Raw genomic sequence first — 17,941 nt, forward strand, 5'->3', positions numbered from 1 at the left:
AGTTGAATGAATTGATTATTGTAATGAACCTTGGATTCCAAGACTTACTTGCAAGTATAAAATAAGAAAGTATTTTTAATTTGCTATTTCTCTGATTTTTAATCTGGAGATAAGTTACTATCAAGAATGGTGAAGACATACTTTGGTCATGTTGCCCGAAGGGGCTAAACCTCACACATGATGCTGGAAGAGATGGCAGGTCAGAGAAAAAGAAGAAGACCTCCAAGAAGAGGGATTGCTACAGTGACTGTAACAATGTGCTCAAGCATGTCAGAGATCATGAGTATGGCTCAGGACACAGCAAGGTCCCGATCTGCCCTTTGTGGGGTCCCTAAGAGTCTTCATTGATGACACATGACAACAATATGTTCCATGAGGTATTTGGAACTATGATAAAGGGAATTATTCAATGAGTTTTCTAGCCATTGCCTTTGGTTGGGTAGGATGATATAAACACAAGATGTTCATGGTCCCACCAAGAGACTGGATAGTTTGTTAATAGTGTGAATCAGTAAACAACATCCTTTTAAGTGGGATCATGAAAAGAATAAAGTATGTAGACCACTAATAAGGTGATTTATCTGTTTTGCCATCATGCTAGGATTAACTTGAGCAGGTTCAAAGGCTGAAAACAAGAATCTAAATTCTATCAAGAAAGTAGAGTGCAGCTTGTCTTTTTGAGCCAAAAATTCCTGCCTGGGATAGAGATACAGCAGCAACAGAGAACTAGAGGTTGCTGTGAGACCAAGCTGAACTAGAACTGCCATCCTCCAAAGCCAGAGCCCAGGCCAGTTACCCAAACTCACTTGTGGAGAGGTGAGAGTGAGAGGCTAAACAGCCTAAACCCCTGTGTGGGAAATTTTTGCCCCAAGGTTTTGTCTTGAACTGCTTCCTAAACTAGTAACTGCTATTGTCTATAGTCCATAATGCAGATGTGTTGCACCTCATATACCCTTGAAATGTTTAAACAGCAAAATGAGTGTTTCAACAGTAGACTCCTGTAGTAAGTAACCCAACATCTGGGGCAAGCAAGAGTATAAAAACCTCCTGACTGAACCCAAAAGTGGATGATCCTGCCTCATTGCTGCTGGGACCCCCACTGCACAGCTAATAAAAGACCTCAGCTGTAATCCTGCAGTGCATGTCTATTTAATCATTGGGCATAACAAGAGGTAGGCACTATAGTCTGCTGTTAGGGACCTCTCCAAAGTACTGAAGAGCAATGGTGTCTCTTTGGAGACAAAGGTGCATCTGATACAGGCCATGGTCTTTGTTATCACTTGTTATCCATCAGAGAGTTGGACAGTGACTAAGGAGGATAGAAGGAGAATTGATGCCATTGAGCTGTGGTGCTGGAGAAGAGTATTGAGGGTACCATGGACTGCTAGGAAAACAAACAGGTTCATCCTGGAAAGGATCAAACCGGGCTGCTTCTTAGAGACAAGGATTCTAAGGCTCAGTCTAACATACTTTGGACATGTTGCAAGGAGGGACAGGTCCTTGGAGAAGGGACAGCACAGAAGGGGAAGGCCCTCTATGAGGTGGATTGATTCAGTGACTGGGGTAATTAGGATGGGTGTGTCGGAGACAGTACGATTGGCACAGGACAGAGCAGGTTTTAGGGCTGTTGTACATAGGGTCGCCATGAGTCACAAGAGACTTGACGGCACATAACAACAACAACAACAAAAGGACTTTGCCAAGGAATCAAAGATTCTTACCACTGGACTGATAGGCAACATCATGATGGATGGAGAGGAGATTGAAATTGTCAACAGCTTCATCTTTCTTGGATCCACAATTAACACTCTTGGTACCAGCAGGCAGTAAATAAGGAGACTCATTGCACTGTGAAAATCTGCAGTTAGGGACCTTTCCAAATTATTGAGGAGTAGTGATGCCAGTTTGAGGACTAAGGTGCATCTGATTCAGGCCATAGTCTTTCTGACAACTTGCTATGTATCTGAGACCTGGACAATGAATAAGGATGAACTGACATCTTTGAGCTTTTGGTGTTGGAGAAGAGCACTGAACATCCCACAGACGGCCAAGAGAGCAAACAGATTTGTCTTGGAGAGGGTGCAGCTGGAGTGCTCTTTGGACACAAGAATGATGAGGCTTCGCCTCGCATACTTTGGGCATATTGCTCGAAGGGGGAGGGGTATTCCTTGGAGAAGGAGATGATGCTGGGAAGGATGGAGGGTCGGCGAAGGGGAGAAAGACCCTCAACCAGGTGGATTGACATGATGACTGTTGTGATGGGCTCTTATGTGTCAGAAAGAGTGAGGATGGCAGAGGATAGAACAGAGTTCAGAGCTTTTGTTCATAGGGTCGCTATGAGTCATATTTGACTTGATGGCATCTTACAACAGCAAACAAGACTTTGCAACAGTGGACCAGAGCCACAAGACAGGGGCCAGCAAGCCTGAAGATCAGAAGGCCTACAGACATGAGTTAGAAACTGTCCTTACTGAAGAACTGTACCCAGAATGATTCTGATCTGAACTGTAACGTGGTATGCTCATAATAAACCCCATAGTAATGAAAGGGAGAGAAATTGTGAAGTCAGAGATTCTTAGTAAACAAATATGTTATTTTGTTAGTGTTTCTTGGTATCACTAGAAAACACAAGACTCTTGATTCAGAGAAAAATTTTATTACTCACAAGCAACGAATCAACTTATTTACATCTCTTCCTTTCACTTCTAAGCCCCACAAAAGTGGTAAGATGAGCCTGGATGGATGATGCATGTACAATAAATTTGTATTACAGTTGAGGAACCCAGGGCTAAGCACTTCTTGAGTGAACAGGAAACAAACGAATCAGTTGCCATCCCCTAGAATGTGAGAAGTTATATTCAGGCTATTCTTACCTGTTTTGCTTATTTGCTTCTGGACTAGTTAGAGAAATTGCTCAGAAACAGAGTACAGATCAGTCTTTGTGCATTTGTGGATTATTAAATATGGTTTTTCTAGTCATTTGTTTTATAACTTACCACCTGGCTGGGCAGGAATATACAACTATGATGCATAGATTGCTAATGTGGGAATTGTCCCATTTTGCTATCCCCGTAGGCTTAAATTGAGCACACACAGAGGTAGAAAATTAGGATCTCACTACTATTAAGAAAGAAGAATCAAAGTGTGGCTCATCCTTTGGACCTGAGATTCCTGCACAAATTAGACATGAAGAGACAAGATGCCAGCAGTGTTGGCAGTAGTGGTACCAGTGATGGCAACAGCAGTAGCAAGGGCAACAGAGTTGGTGGAGAACCAGAAAATAGTGAAACGGGGCTGAGTTAGATCTGCTGACCCACGGAGCTAGAGCCTAGCCTCACTGCCAGGGTGGGGGTGGTGCACAATTGGCAGAGCTAAAAGAGCTTTGTAACACTTGTAAAACATTTGTAAAAGATTAGGCAGGACAGAGGCCAAGGCTGCAAATTCACAGGGCAGAGGGAGGCCTGCCTATGAGCATGTCTGTGGACATGAGAGTCATTTATGTTTGACCTCATCATAATTATCTCTGTGTGATTAATGCCTTTGTTAGGGATTCCTCCCCTTATAAAATTAATGGAGGTCAGACAATAGCATCCTTTACCTGCCCCATTCTTTTTACAGTTAGCCTTGTATTCTGGTTCACTCAAAGAATATGCTAAGAAACTAGTCAGTGTCCACAATGAACTGCTTCTCCCAATGGTCACATTACCTTTAAACAGACAAAATAAATCATGAACAAATGTAATGATAATCATTTTAATAATTTACTCTAAACTACAAGACATTTCTGTACATACATTTTTTTCAAGATATGTTTTCAAACTACTCCTATAAATAAATAAATAATTGATAAAATTTCTCCAGCATTCTCTCTTAGATGTGCAATAAGAAATATGAGCAAAACCAAGTGACAGTATTATGGAAACATCTTATTTTCTAATTTTTTGTTTGTTTTTCTTGTGTGTGTGTGTGTGTGTGTGTGTGTGTGTACCGTCAAATCGGATCTGACTGGTACAGGAGGAGATTGTCCCTCCTCCAGCAAAGCATCTGGTGGATTTGAACCTCTCACCTCTGGGATTGCAGTGCAGCTTCTTGAAAAGCATCTTATTATTTTTTTGCCCTCTCAATATTTTGTAAGAGAAGTATTTCCTAAAGCTGCCATGAGAACAAACAGTCTGTCCTGGAGAGAGTGAAATCAACTTGCTCCTTGGAGGCAAGGATTTTAAAACTCTGTCTCACATATTCTGGGCTGTTTCCAGGAGACACCAGTCCTTGGAAAAGGAAACCATGCTTGGAAGGGTGGAGGGACAGCTCAAAAGAGGAAGATCCTGGATGAGATGGATTGACATAGTAATTGGAGTGATAGGAGTAGGTGTGTGAGAGGCAATGAGATTGCCTTAGGATAGGGCATGGTTTGGAGTTATTGTGAACAGGGTCACTATGAGTTGCAGTCGACTCAACAGCACATAGCAACAAAAGTAACAATAAAACTGAGTAAAATTCTAGAACATATCTTTGTAAATGAATATTTGTTTTAAAAAAGAAAAATAAATTTTTTTCTTCATTTTTCTTTTTCTTTCTTTTTTTTTTTTCTCTCTTCGGAGGGGGAAGAGAGCTGGTGGGGAGGGGTGGGAAGGGAGAAAATTGCGGCAATGAATGAATGGAAATCCAAAACCTCTGTAAAAAAAAAAATTAAAAAAAAAGAAATATAGAGAAACTGAAAGTGGATTTGAAACTTAGTTACATTAAAACTAGGAAGAATTAATAGGAATAAGCTTTCTTTCTTAGTAAAAAAAAAGCTTTTCTATTCTATCAGAGGCACTTGAAAATACTTGACATCAAAAAAGGCATGAAATCTTGTTTTCCTTAAGTATACTTTGATATTCTACAGAAAGAAGAAAGCCTGGTTACATTTTGGGGAGCTTTCTCTGTCCTTCTCAAGGGGGCTGGGGTGATTGCAGATGAACAGCATAGCTGCTTAGCTCCAGAGGAACAGGGCTTGCTTAAGTCTGGGATACAAAAGAGACTTGACGATGCTGTATTTCATTCAGTTGTCTTTAATTGTGTCTCATTTTATTCTGGCCCTTTCCAGTTTGCATGATTTTTCTAAAATGCTCCAAAACCACTCTCACCTCAGAGACTTTGCTCTGGAACATACCACATCCTCGTGGTTCACTCCTATGTCCTCTGCTTATTCTTCTGTTCTCACTCTTTCAAATATCAACATTTCAAATATCAACACCAGCTCTACCTCTTCCCTAGGCCATTCCTCAAACGGAAATGTAACCAATCCAAATCCACGACTGTCAAGTCATTCTGACTCATGGCAATTTTCTATCAGGTTTCCCAGGCAATGAATCTTAATGGGAGAAGACTATCTCAGTTTTCCTTCTTGGAACAGCTGATTACTTTTTATTTTAGCAGCCAAAAAGGGAGCTCTGATAAGAAGTTGTGCTGCAATCCCTAAATCATGCAGTTCAAATCCACTAGCTGCTCCATGGGAGAAAGATGGACAATCTCCTCTCATTAGATTAACCACCATTGAGGGTCAGCTATGAGTCACTTCCAGCTTGATGTCTTAGAACAAGCAGCCCAATACATAACCTACTATCTCATGAGGGACCCATCCCTTCAACAGGACTCATTATTTCCATGCTTTAGTTTTCCATTTAACATTGTCCTCTATCAGCAACATTGTTGTTGTTAAGTGCTGTAGAATCTTAGATGACCCGTAGTGACTTTATAAATGAAAAGTCTTGAATGCAAAACTTTCATCTTTTCTCCAAGTTCATGGAGTTTCCAGAGGCAAGCTTTTTTTGTTTTTTGGACATGGATGCCACTCCTGCTTCCAAGCCTGTTTGATTTAGGAGATTCACAAACACCCCCAAGGGCCTAAAAGCCTTTTTAAATATTGAGGCCAAAAAATATGGAATGCTTTGCTAATTTGCTTATTATTTATCTATTTTATTCATTATATTATCAATAAAATTCCATTCCCTGATGAGCACACATTACCTAGAAGTATTGAGCACAAAATAGATTATTAATGTCTATTTCTTGAATGTATGAAAAAATAACTAGTTGCAGTCACCTTTTAAAAAATGTAAACATGAGGGCTATGGTAAAATATTAATATCACAATACTGTAGTCAATTCAATGTGGCTTTTTTTTTTTCGAACAAAAGACCGAGATTTTTCCAAACACCATAAGTGGAGCCAAAATTAACAGTTGCCTTTTCCTCTGCTATACCTTTTCAAAGTGTCTAGATTCTGCTAGTTTGGAAAGTGATCCCTTCAGTTTAGGTCACATAGACTAATCCAAGAAATGCCCAACTGGATGAGTCTTGTTTTTGTTTGTTCAGGGGCATAAAAGCAAAACTTCCTAAGATAGAAAGGATTGTTTGTTATAACACTCTTTTTAAGATGGATCTTTAATTTCATTATTCTGGCATTATAAGAATAAAATAAATTTAATAGATATGACTAATTAATAGAATTTTCTGTGATGTTCTATGTCTGTAATGTGCTGTATATCAGTCATAATCCACATTTGGCCAATGAATATTTGAGATGAAACTGAGGTGACTAAAGAACTATGCCTTTTAATTTAACTTAATTTCATTTAATTTAAATGAATTTTAATTTCTATAGCTTCATGTGACTGTTGTTGTTGTTGAGTACCATCGAGTTGGAACTGACCAATAGCTGACCTTCCAGTGGGTTCTCAGAGGCAGTTAATCGCATGGGAGGAAACTGCCTACCCTTCTCCCACAGAGCAGCTGAAAGATTCTAACCACGTGCATTTGGGCTTGCAGTGCCTGTTCTTGCCACTAGGCCACCAAACACCCCTCCTCATGTGACTACTTGCTATCATATTGAACAATCTGGAGAATGAGCTATACTTATGCTAGAAATTATAAAAGAAAATACTCTGTCTTAAAAAGTCCAATTAAAAATATTCTATCCCTTTAGCCTTGAGATGTTTCTCTACTATTTAGAAAAAATTCAATAAATCTAAATTTTAAAATCTAGCTTAGGTTTAATAGTGTAAAAAGAGAAAGGTTAACATTGGAGAACATAGGGAAGGCTGACTCTGACTTCTACCAGCTTCTTAAAAGGGAACTGTCCCCATCAATAACATCTACATTACCAAACAACTACAAGGTCAGACACGCCCCCACCCCCCAGACACTCCTGCACCTATTTCTACTAATCACTGAGTCTGATGTTTGACTCAAAGCATATTGACTCAAAAACTTGAATTTACACATAGTTGTGAGGTTTATTAAGGGAAGATGTGGAGGAGTAGGGAAGGCAAAGAATGTTACACAGTGAAAATCCAAGTTTTAGTGAAGAGGAATCCCAAGTCAGGTTAACAGCAAGACAACATTTCTCAATTAGTTCAGACAGCTTCTCAATCAACAAATGAAAGGCCAGGTTCAGCCCAGTAACACAAATGCAAGAAGCCTCTGGTTTTCTCAATCATCCAGCAAGCTTTGTCTCAAAGTAGTCACAAGTCACAAGTCAGCTTTTTCTTCAGTTGTCCCACAAGCAAAACTGTTAACTCTGGCTCTGTCTCCAAGACTCTATCATGCTGCAGTCTCTCTAAAGTCAGTTTAGCGCTCTCTCTCTTATGTTGGCCTTGCAATTGTTGATATTGAAAACACTGATAAATTGGTCTGCAGTTGAGGTAGCTGGAGACCGTGCCTCCAGATGGGGCTAAGGCAATGGATATAAAAGCCATTTTCAAAAGGCTTGACATCACAGGTAGACAATATTTGGAAATGTCTCAGGTCTAGGTAAGGTCTGAGAATTTAGCATACCAAACTTTAGTATGATTCTTTGCAATTAAATCCCTTTTCATCCTTAAAAACTATATTCTCTAAACTCTTTCTTTCTATTCTGGAATTAATATAGAATTAAGTTAATCTAAATATCTACTCTTATTATATGAATTAATGAAATTGGAGCATAGTTCAAAGTTAGTTATATAAATGAAAACCTGCTGATACAGGAAAGTAAAAATAACTATAGCCAGGCCTACACTAGGTCTGTCTTTAATTGTTTTTGGTGAAACATTCTTCTAGGTTGTATAGCCCTGGTGTGTCCACTTGCTGTACAGAGGTAACTTGTGCTTGCTGTGAAGCTGAACACTGTGGCACTTACGTGTCAAATGTGATAATGGTTACCCATGATGGACAGTGTTTGGTGGTGCTCCCCAGTTAAAACAAGCTTGGAAGCAAGCACAGCATCCACTTCTGTAAATAGCTTGCCTCTGGAAACCCTATGAACCTGGAGAAAGGATGAAAGACACACAAGTGTTGAGGACTTTTGCTCATAGGGTTGCTATGAGTCACCAACTACTCGACGGCACTTAACAACAACAACAACAACAACAAACTGCATGTGGTTGTGGGAGTGGGTGGAAGTAGGGATTCAACAAACCAACAGCAGATTGTCTACACTTTTAAGTAGTTTAAAGTTTTAGTGAAGTGCTCTTCAACTTTTAAAAAGGTCATACTACAGAGTACACTAACTTAACATTCTGGTTTGTTTTATGTGTTAAGTCAAATCACATCATAGAATAATAAATGTTGAAGCTTAAGGAATAAAATGCTACTGTAATGGTTATGAAAGAGTGCTCAATTAATATTCCTTTATCTTTGTAATATCACATTGTGAAGGTACTCTGTGTGTGTATATATAGCAATAGATACTAAATTGGTCAGCCCACCTTGAATATATGTTAAATGACACTAATATAGTAGGTGCTATTATGAAAATTGATTGGATTCCATTAGGTTTTAATGTCTTACTAGTTCAAAGCCCTAAAATGTGTAATACATCTTGTCAGATGCTCCTGACATACAGATATCTGCTGTATATGGAATAATGTCATACTATTAATCAACTCTTCAACCTATAACAAATCATCATTTTAGAAAATAGAAAATAAAATCTTTAGACACAGCACTTTATTATACCTGGTAGCAGCCTAAAAATATTGATAACATTTTAAGCAAATTTGCACCATTTTACAGAATGTACAATTACTTTTCTAGAAGTAAAATGATCTGTAATAGACTTTAAAAATTCTTTTTATCATAGTACAAACTACTGGTATTTGACTTGGAAGAATTTTGTTAGGATGATATGATTTTATAGCACACATGCTTATCAAATACTAGGGTAAAAGTGTATGGAATGAAACATGAGAGATAGACACAGAGATACGTGGAAATTGAACATGCTTATACACTTATATCAGATGCTTTCTAGGAATCGTATACAAGAGGCTGCTGTTTCTTCAATGGATTTTGACCAACCACCAATGTTTCCAGCAAAGTAAGGAAGGATACTAGATGAAATCTGGTTGAAGTAAGATACCTGTTTAAAAAAGAACATACAACATTTTTATTTATAGTCTTATTAACTTGGAACTTTTCCCATCAGGGATTTTAATTCCATTGAAAAGAGAGAGCGTTATGCCCTTAATCTTTTGGACACCTGGAATAAATCTGAAAGGTTGACTTTAGGATTGCCCCAGTGGGGACACACATCACAGAATTGCAATAGGGAATTCTGGGTAAATGAAAAGATTTCTCTATATCTGTAAGTGCAAATTAGTGTGCAGATGTTTCATCAGACTTACAGTGCATGAGTTGCTGTCGGTAGCATGAATCAGAAATCCGGAACATATGATTTCACTTCTGGTATACTCCAGGTAAGGTGGGACGGTAGGCAGAAGAACTGATTTTACTGCCACAATGTAAGTATTTCTGAAAGATTGAAGGGGCATTTTGTAAGTTCTTACAAGAAATGAAGTGCATATGCTGGAAAATAAATTAATAAAGTCAATTCAAGTTATTTATATGGGTAGAAAGAGACTTGGAAGACCTAGACCATATAGATTAGTGTTCAGCCCTAGAAAATATTCTCTATGGCTACATTCGAGTATAGGAAATGTAATCATAAAGGTCACTGGTATGTTCTGCCTACAAATCATATTGACTTTTTCAAATTCACTGAGGGTCAACTATGAGTTGGTCCCAACTCAACGGTGTACAATAAACAACAACTCGATAAAGGCATTCTGGTGGCATAGTCTATAAGAGGTTAGTTGTGCTGCCTACCCAAAGGATTGAATCCATCAGCCACTCCATGGGAGAAAGATGGACAACAGCCTCCGAAAATTCACTAGAGGGTCAGGTGGTAGTCAGTTCCAACTCTATGGCGATGAGTTTTTAAATTTTTGTCCTTTTTTTAGTTCCACAAAGATGAAGTCAGTCTCCAGGATAAAATTGTGTTGTGCCTTATAAAACTGAAGAACTCTAGTGGCCTAGTCCATGAGGAGCTATGCTTCTAACTCAAAGGCTGCACTGCGCTGGGGGTTTGAGTCCACCTGCTGCTGTCCAGAGCAACCTCCTCCTGTGTGATCACCAGTCTCCAAAATCCACTGGCGTGCCAGCTCTGAGCCACTTCTAAAACTGGGGCAATGAGTTTGTTATATTTTTTAAAGAACTGGAATTTAGTCCTCTAATTTTTTATTTACAAACCAATCTTTATTGTTAATGATAGTAAACCCTCTAACAATAAGAAACCATTGTTGTTGTTATTGTTAAGTGCTATCGAGTCGTAGGTGATGCATAGCGACCCTATGAACGAGTGTCCTCAACACTGGCATGTCTTTCATCCTTTCTCCAGGTGCATAGGGTTTCCAGAGGCAGGCTATTAAGGAAGTGGATGCCACTCTTGCTTCCAAGCTTGTTTTAATAGGGAGCTCCACCAAACATTGTCCACCATAGGTAACCATTAAAGAATTTGACACATCAATGTCACAGTGTTCAGCTTCTCAGCAACTACAAGTTACTTCTGTATGGCAAGTGGACACACCAAGGCTATAGGACCTAGAAAAATGTTTGACCAGAAACAACTGAAAACAGGCGTGAGGGCCACGGATTAGAGTCACCCACCTTTGGCTTGATAGCATCACTTTCTAAAAACTTTCTTTCATCCCCTCTAGTCCTGATCCTGCTCCCTCCTCAGGAGTTGGCCACTCTTAAATTTTTTTTGTTTATCTGTCAAGATATTTTCTTAAATGTATAGCATTTGTGTTAAAAACGCACATACACATATTTCTATATAAATATGATCATTTTTGTGAATTAGTCTTCAATTAGTTTTTTATTCTTATAATTAATCCTGGAGGTATTGTTACTATCCTTGCATCAGTAGCTACTTCATCGTTTGTTTTTTTTTCTTCATCCTTTTAAATGATGGCACCACACTCTGCGTATGGATCTACAAGAAGAGCATTCAGTTTATCTCTAATATATTTTGCCATGATAAATGATACTGTACTGAAAACCCATGTGCATTAATAGTGATACAGGTTGGGATTGTTTCTATAGGCTAGTTTTGACAGAATGATTCTGACCAGTTCCAGGTATAGAACTTAACTGTTCTAGAACTATCTACTTTTTCCATCTTGGAACATTTGTCCTTGAAATGGTTTCACTCTCAATCTAGACACATGCATGAAACTTCAGAAGACTATAGTACCAGGTTACGTATGATTACAATGTCATGGAAGATGCCTGAGAAAGAATCATTCAGGTAGGCCCTAGGTAACCCATGGAATCAGGACTGATATCAACAAGTTTGTGTTTTAAGTTGCTAAACTTTCGTATGATATATTATGAAGCAGAAGAAAACGGGATCACTGTCTATTTGTTCACCTGTCTTCTGTCCCCTCTTATTTACTTATTTTGTACTATCTAAATTTATTATTCTACTTATTCTACTTCCCCTTCTATTTCTTTGCCATTCATATTATTTCTCAACTTTTAATGGTCACCTGGGTGATCACAATGTGGTCCTTATTTAATAAAGTCTTATATCAGGGAGACTTCACTTTGGCCCTGTACAACTCAGGTACGGCCACACCCCCAGAACTCCAGTGGGCAGGGCTCATACTTTGACGCACTCCTGTAGAATAAAAAACCTGAAAATATTAACTTCATTTATTTGGTCTTGATCTATATGTTATTATTGAGGTATATTTCTAGTGAGAAACTCATTATTATAACTGCTAATGATTTATGTAACGAATATTCATTCAGCTCTACCTATATACTCATTATTTTTATTGCTTGTCATTTGTGATTGCATTTATGACTTTCAATCTTGGAACATTTTTCTCCTGCTTAAAGAACAGTCTTCATTATTTTCATTCATGTAGGACTGCTAGTGACTAACATTCTGTTTCTCAATCTGGAAATGTTCTTATTTCACTTTCATTCTTAAATACTACTTTTAGGGGTAGAAGTTGTCAATTGTTTGGTTTCAGCATTCTGAAGGAGTCATTTTAATGTCTTTGTTGTCATTGTTAGGTGCCATTGGGTGGAATACAGCTCATAGTGACCCTATGAAAAACAGATCGGAATCCTGTCCTATCCTGTGCAATCCTCACCATCTGTAATATACGTAATCCCGTTGCTGCAGTCCCTCTGGTCATCCATCTCATTGGGGATCATCCTCTTTCATTGATCCTCCACGTTTACAATCATTATATTCTTTTCCAAGGAATAGCCTCTCCTAGAAACATGTCTAAAATATGAGAGATGAAGCTCTGCCATCCTTGCCCCCAAGTACCACTCTGGCTGCACCTTTTCCAAGACATACCTGCTTGTTCATTTGGCAGTCCATGGGATAGTCAGTGCTCTTCTCCAGTACTACAATTCAAAGGCATCAATTCTTCTTCTGTCATCCTTATTCATTGTCCAGCTCTCAGACACATAACATGTGATTGGAAAGACTATGGCCTGAATCAGGCACATTTTAGTCTTCAAACTGACATCACTTATCATTGGTGTTTTGGAGATATCCCTGACAATAGTCATGCCCAGATTAATACATCTCCTGGTCTCCTGACTGCTGGTACCAAGGATGTTCATTGTGGATCCAAGTAAGATGAAATCATTGACAGTTTCAATCCTTTCTCAATTTAGCATGATGTTGCCTGTTGGCCCAATAGTTAGGATCTTTTTTCCCCATGATGTTGAGATGTAGTCCATATTGAAGACAGTTGTTGTTGTTGTTCTTATGTGCCATCGAGTCGCTTGCGACTCATAGCGACCCTATGTACAAGAGTTCTAAATGCTGTTCTATCCTGTGCCAACCTAGCCATCTCAAACGCACTTATTCCCACCGTTCCAGTCACAGAATCAATCCATCTCACCAAAGGTCTTCCTCTCCTTCGCTTCCCCTCCACTCTGCCAAACAAGATGTCCCTTCCCAAGGACCAGTACCTCCTTGCAACATGCCCAAAATATGTCAGACGAAGCTTCAGAATCCTTGACTCCAGGGAACACTCTGGCTTCATCCTCTCCAAGACAAACCTGTTTGTTCTCCTAGCAGTCCATGGTATATTCAACACTCTTCTCCAGCACCACAGCTCAAAGGCATCAATCCTCTTTCTATCAGCCCTATTCACTGTCCAACTCTCTGATGCATAGCACATAACTGCGAAGACTATAGCCCGGATCAGGCGCACCTTAGTCTCCAGCCTGACATCGTTGAAGACAGTAGTCTTTGATTTTCTACAGCAAGTGCTTCAGGTCCATCTCACTTTCAGCAAGCAAGGTTGTGTCATCTGCATAATGTAGGCTGTTGATGAGCCTTCCTCCAATCCTGATGTCTTTAGTTTCCTTTAAATTAAGCAAGTCTCTTTCAAAATTCTAGGTGTTTTTTTTTTTTTAACTTTTCTTTTTTCTATGATTTCCAACAGTTTTACTTTGGCATGATTTTGTGTGGTTTTATTTTACTTATCTTGATAAGAGGCCGTTGATTCTCAAATACGGCATTTGAGTGAGGTCTTTAATTAGATTTGTTATGTTCCTCTATGATTTTTTTCAAATATTGCTTAATGTCTCCTTTTCTATCTCTTTTCTGGACCATCAGTTACCTGCATATTAGGTTTTCTTACTGTATGTTATTCTGTCTTTGATATTGTCGATTCCTTTATACCTCTGTTTGAAGCTATAGAATTTATTTCATCCTATTACATGTTTCAGTTATTTTCTCTCCATATGTATAATCAGCTGCTAAAATAGTTCTTTGAGTTCTTCTACATATCTATTCCAGAATTTCTATTTTGTTCTTTCTATATTTTTCAATTCTCTTGAAATTTTCTATCCTACTTCTTTGAATATATTATACATTGTCATTTTTAAGTATTTTTCAGGACTGTATATAATAATCCTATTATCCAGAAGCCTTACACATTGGCTTCTGTTTTCTCTAGGCTTCTATTAACATTATTTTGTCTCTTGTGTGCCTTTTTATTTTTGAGAGAATGTCAGATATTATCATCTTGGCATGTAGCTATAAAAATACTTTGAGGTATGATGTGACATAATTTGGAGAGAATTTACACTCCTTCTGACATACAGCTATGAAATTAGCTATCTAGAATTATCTCAATTCAATTTTAGACTCTTCAATGAACAAAATAATATGTGTCAGTTTCTGAGAAAGTCAGTGCTGTTTCAGTTCACCTTTACTCCTAGGAAGTCACACTGCAAGATCTTAACTCTAAGATTCATGAGTTAATCACCCCTCATTTTTCCATAAATCAGGAAGGAAGAATGGAGGGATGGAGTGATGGAAGGAAGGAAAGAAGGAAGGAAGGAAGGAAGGAAGGAAGGAAGGAAGGAAGGAAGGAAGGAAGGAAGGAAGGAAGGAAGGAAATCTGTTCAACTTCTTAAACTTCTGTTGCTTCTTCTGGAATCACTCAATGTTCTTAAAGGGAAAATTACCCTTTGCTATGCTCAATCCTCTGGATTTTGTTTTTTTTTAAGTTCTTTGATTTTTCATTGCCTTGGTTACATTCCAATGTTGTTCTCATTATGTGTTGTTGAGTCAACTATGACTCATTGCAACCCTATGAATATTAGCTCTGAACCCTGCCCTATTTTGAGTCAATCTCACTGTCTCTAACACACCTGCCCCCATTGCCAGTCACTGTGTCAATCCATTTGATCGGGAGACTTCCTCTCTGGTGCTGACTCTCTACCCTTCCAAGCATGATGTCTGGTCTTTCCTAGCCAAGTGCCAAAAGTATGTGAGATGGTATATGCATACTTTCTACATTCTGATAGATTTTTGAAAATATCTCTTTTAAACAAATTGGAAGTTCACAGTATTTTTTTCTCTAGCGATAACATAACACATTATCACAAGTTAAGTGGTTTGATATAACAGCAGTGTACTCTTTCATAGTTCTAGAGGTTAGAACTCCTAAACCAACCTGTTGGCAAGGATATCCTGTCTTTGAAGGATATTCTATTTAAGTGGTTACCAGTAATCACTTAGGATGCCTTGTAATCCTATGGATGTTTTGGTTTATAGTTAGCACTGCAACCTCTGCCTTTATCTTCACATGGCTTTCTCTGTCATGTTTCTGTTTCTCTTTTCTTCTTACAAGGACCCCAGTCATATTGGAATAGGGCTGCCCTAATGAGTATGGCCTCATCTTGACCTGACTATATCTGTAAATATACTACATTTTAATAAGGTCATATTCACAAGTACTAGGAGTTTGATGTTGTTGTTGTTGTTGAATACTGTCAAGTCGGAAGTGACCCATAGGTGACCCTCCAGCAGGTTTTCAGAGGCAGTAAATCACACAGGAAGAGACTGCCCATCTTTCTTCCATGGAGCTGCTGGTGGATTTGAACAATGTAACTTTGTGTTGGCAGTGAGTTAGGACTTCTAAATATATTTTTTTCAGATTGCACAATTCAATTCACATTGTCTCAAGTTAGAAAACATTACTTTGTGCATTCTTATTCAATTCATATAATTTCATTTGATTTTCAATGCATTTGGACCGACAGTCGGAATGTTATAAGGTTTTGTAAATTATCAGTTTTGCATCTGTATAGAGACTGGTGCCTTTCACAAAGCTTTTACTCAATAGATTATTATAATTTTTTTAACTTTAATTTTTTGTAAAAAGATCTCTCATCCCTCCCCTGAGCCCTTGAAAATCTATCTGGGGACGGGGGTGGGGGTGGGGGTGAGAGTAAATGATCACTCTTCAAGACCACAGATGCTAATACTGATTTTTCTTATTTTCATGTCAATTTTTCATTTCGCCTCTATGCTACAAAACATTATAACGCTTGAATTCTATATACTCACTCATTTGTGAGAGGCTCTCTTCGTGATACAAGCACTACCAAGTCTTTTGGTTTGTCACCATTCATTACAGGACAGGTGATGTAGTATATCTGGTCATTTTCATTCACACTGGTTATGACTTTACATGATCTATATAAATAAAACATCGAGAAAGAAAAAAAAAAGATTACACTTTCCTATCTGTAATAATAGGGCATTCATTTCTTTTGTTTGTTTGCACAATTTTACTGTTGTGATGCATGTTCACCCAGCCATAATTTCAACATTAGCTTCATTGCTTAGGCTGTCTTTACAATGAACTATGTGGTCCAAAGGAATAATTCTTCTAATAAAGAGAATGGGGGCCATCAGTCTCTAATCCCGTTGCCTTCAACACCTCAAAGAAGGAATTTTTCCTCAAGAGAATTCTTCTTTTGGATAATGTAAAACATTTTTAACACCGTTGAATAGCTCATAAATTATTATCAAGTAAAAAATGTAGTTTATTGGAAAGGGCACTGATACTGGAACAAATCAGCTTGCTTTTAATACATAATGCTACTTAGTAGCTATATTATATTAGTTTTATACATATTTCTACTTAGTAGCTATGCTATATTAGGTTTGTTTTTAACCTGTAAAATAAAAATAATAAAATATAATATACTTGATTATTGTAAGGATTAAATTACAGCATCTGGCTCAGTATATGACTGTACACATAGACCTCACCTAATTGACTACACAGGAATCAGATTCATTATATCTGTGGAGAAAATCACTGGAGAAGCTCAATATCAGCTGTGAAAACTAAACCAGGTGCTGATTATGGAACAGATCATCAAATATTCATATGCAAGTTCAAACTGAAGCTAAAGAAAATAAAATCAAATGCACAAGAACCAAAGTTTGAATTTTATTCTATCCCATCTGAATTTAAAAAATCATCTCTGGAACAGGTTTGAGGCTTGAACACTAAGAATCGAAGACCACATGAGCTGTGGGAGGATATATAGAATATCATCCAGGAAGAATGCAAATGGTCATTACAAAGACAGAGGAGGAAGAAAATTCTGAGGTAGATGTCAGAAGAGATTCTAAATATTGCATTAGAACACCAAGAAGCCAAAGTAAAGGGAAGAATCAAGAAGTTAAGGAGCTGAACAGAAGATTTCAAATGGCAGCTCAGGAAGACAAAACAAAGTACTACAATGAAAAGTGCAAAGAGCTGGAGTCAGAAAACCAAAATGGCTAAACTCATTTGGTATTTCTTAAGCTGAAGGAACTGAAGGAAGAGTTTAAGCCTTGAGTTACAATACTTAAGGATGCTGAAGGCAGAATGTTGAATGATTCAGGAAGCATAAGAAGAAGATAGAAGGAGTACACAGAGTCACTGTAACAAAAGGAATTGGCTGACAGAGAAGTATTTCATGAAACAACATATGATCATGAGGTGTTATGAAGGATTTAACAAAACACAAGTCCCCAGGAATTGATGTAATACTAGTTGATATATTGTAACAAAGGGGTGTAGCCGTAGACATACTCACCAGGTTGTGCAAAGAAATATGGAAGACAACTACCTGGGCAAAGGACTGGAAGAAATCCATATTTATTTTTATCTCCCCCCACACACAAAAAAAGATGATCTGTCAGGGTGTGGAAATTACCAAACAATATTACAAGTATCACACAGAACATGCCAAAGATTACCTAAAAATGACCAGAACAATACATTGAAAGAGAACTTTCAGATGTG

The 17,941-nt window shown here is 38.0% G+C and overlaps 1 protein-coding gene across 1 annotated transcript in view; it reads right to left on the reverse strand.

The window, feature by feature from the left end:
- Positions 1-9,261: 9,261 nt before the first annotated feature.
- Positions 9,262-17,941, reverse strand: part of ACOT12 (acyl-CoA thioesterase 12) — a 116,207-nt gene continuing 107,527 nt past the window's right edge. The window contains exons 13-15 of the mRNA XM_006889889.1: positions 16,204-16,332; positions 9,650-9,776; positions 9,262-9,384 (exon numbers count right to left, since the gene is read on the reverse strand). Coding sequence (XP_006889951.1) covers positions 9,262-9,384; positions 9,650-9,776; positions 16,204-16,332 — 379 coding nt within the window. The remainder of the gene's footprint in view (positions 9,385-9,649; positions 9,777-16,203; positions 16,333-17,941) is intronic.

The sequence above is a fragment of the Elephantulus edwardii genome, unplaced genomic scaffold, assembly GCF_000299155.1.
Source record: "Elephantulus edwardii isolate Elephantulus edwardi_28Jun2011 unplaced genomic scaffold, EleEdw1.0 scaffold00082, whole genome shotgun sequence".
Lineage (NCBI taxonomy): Eukaryota > Metazoa > Chordata > Mammalia > Macroscelidea > Macroscelididae > Elephantulus > Elephantulus edwardii.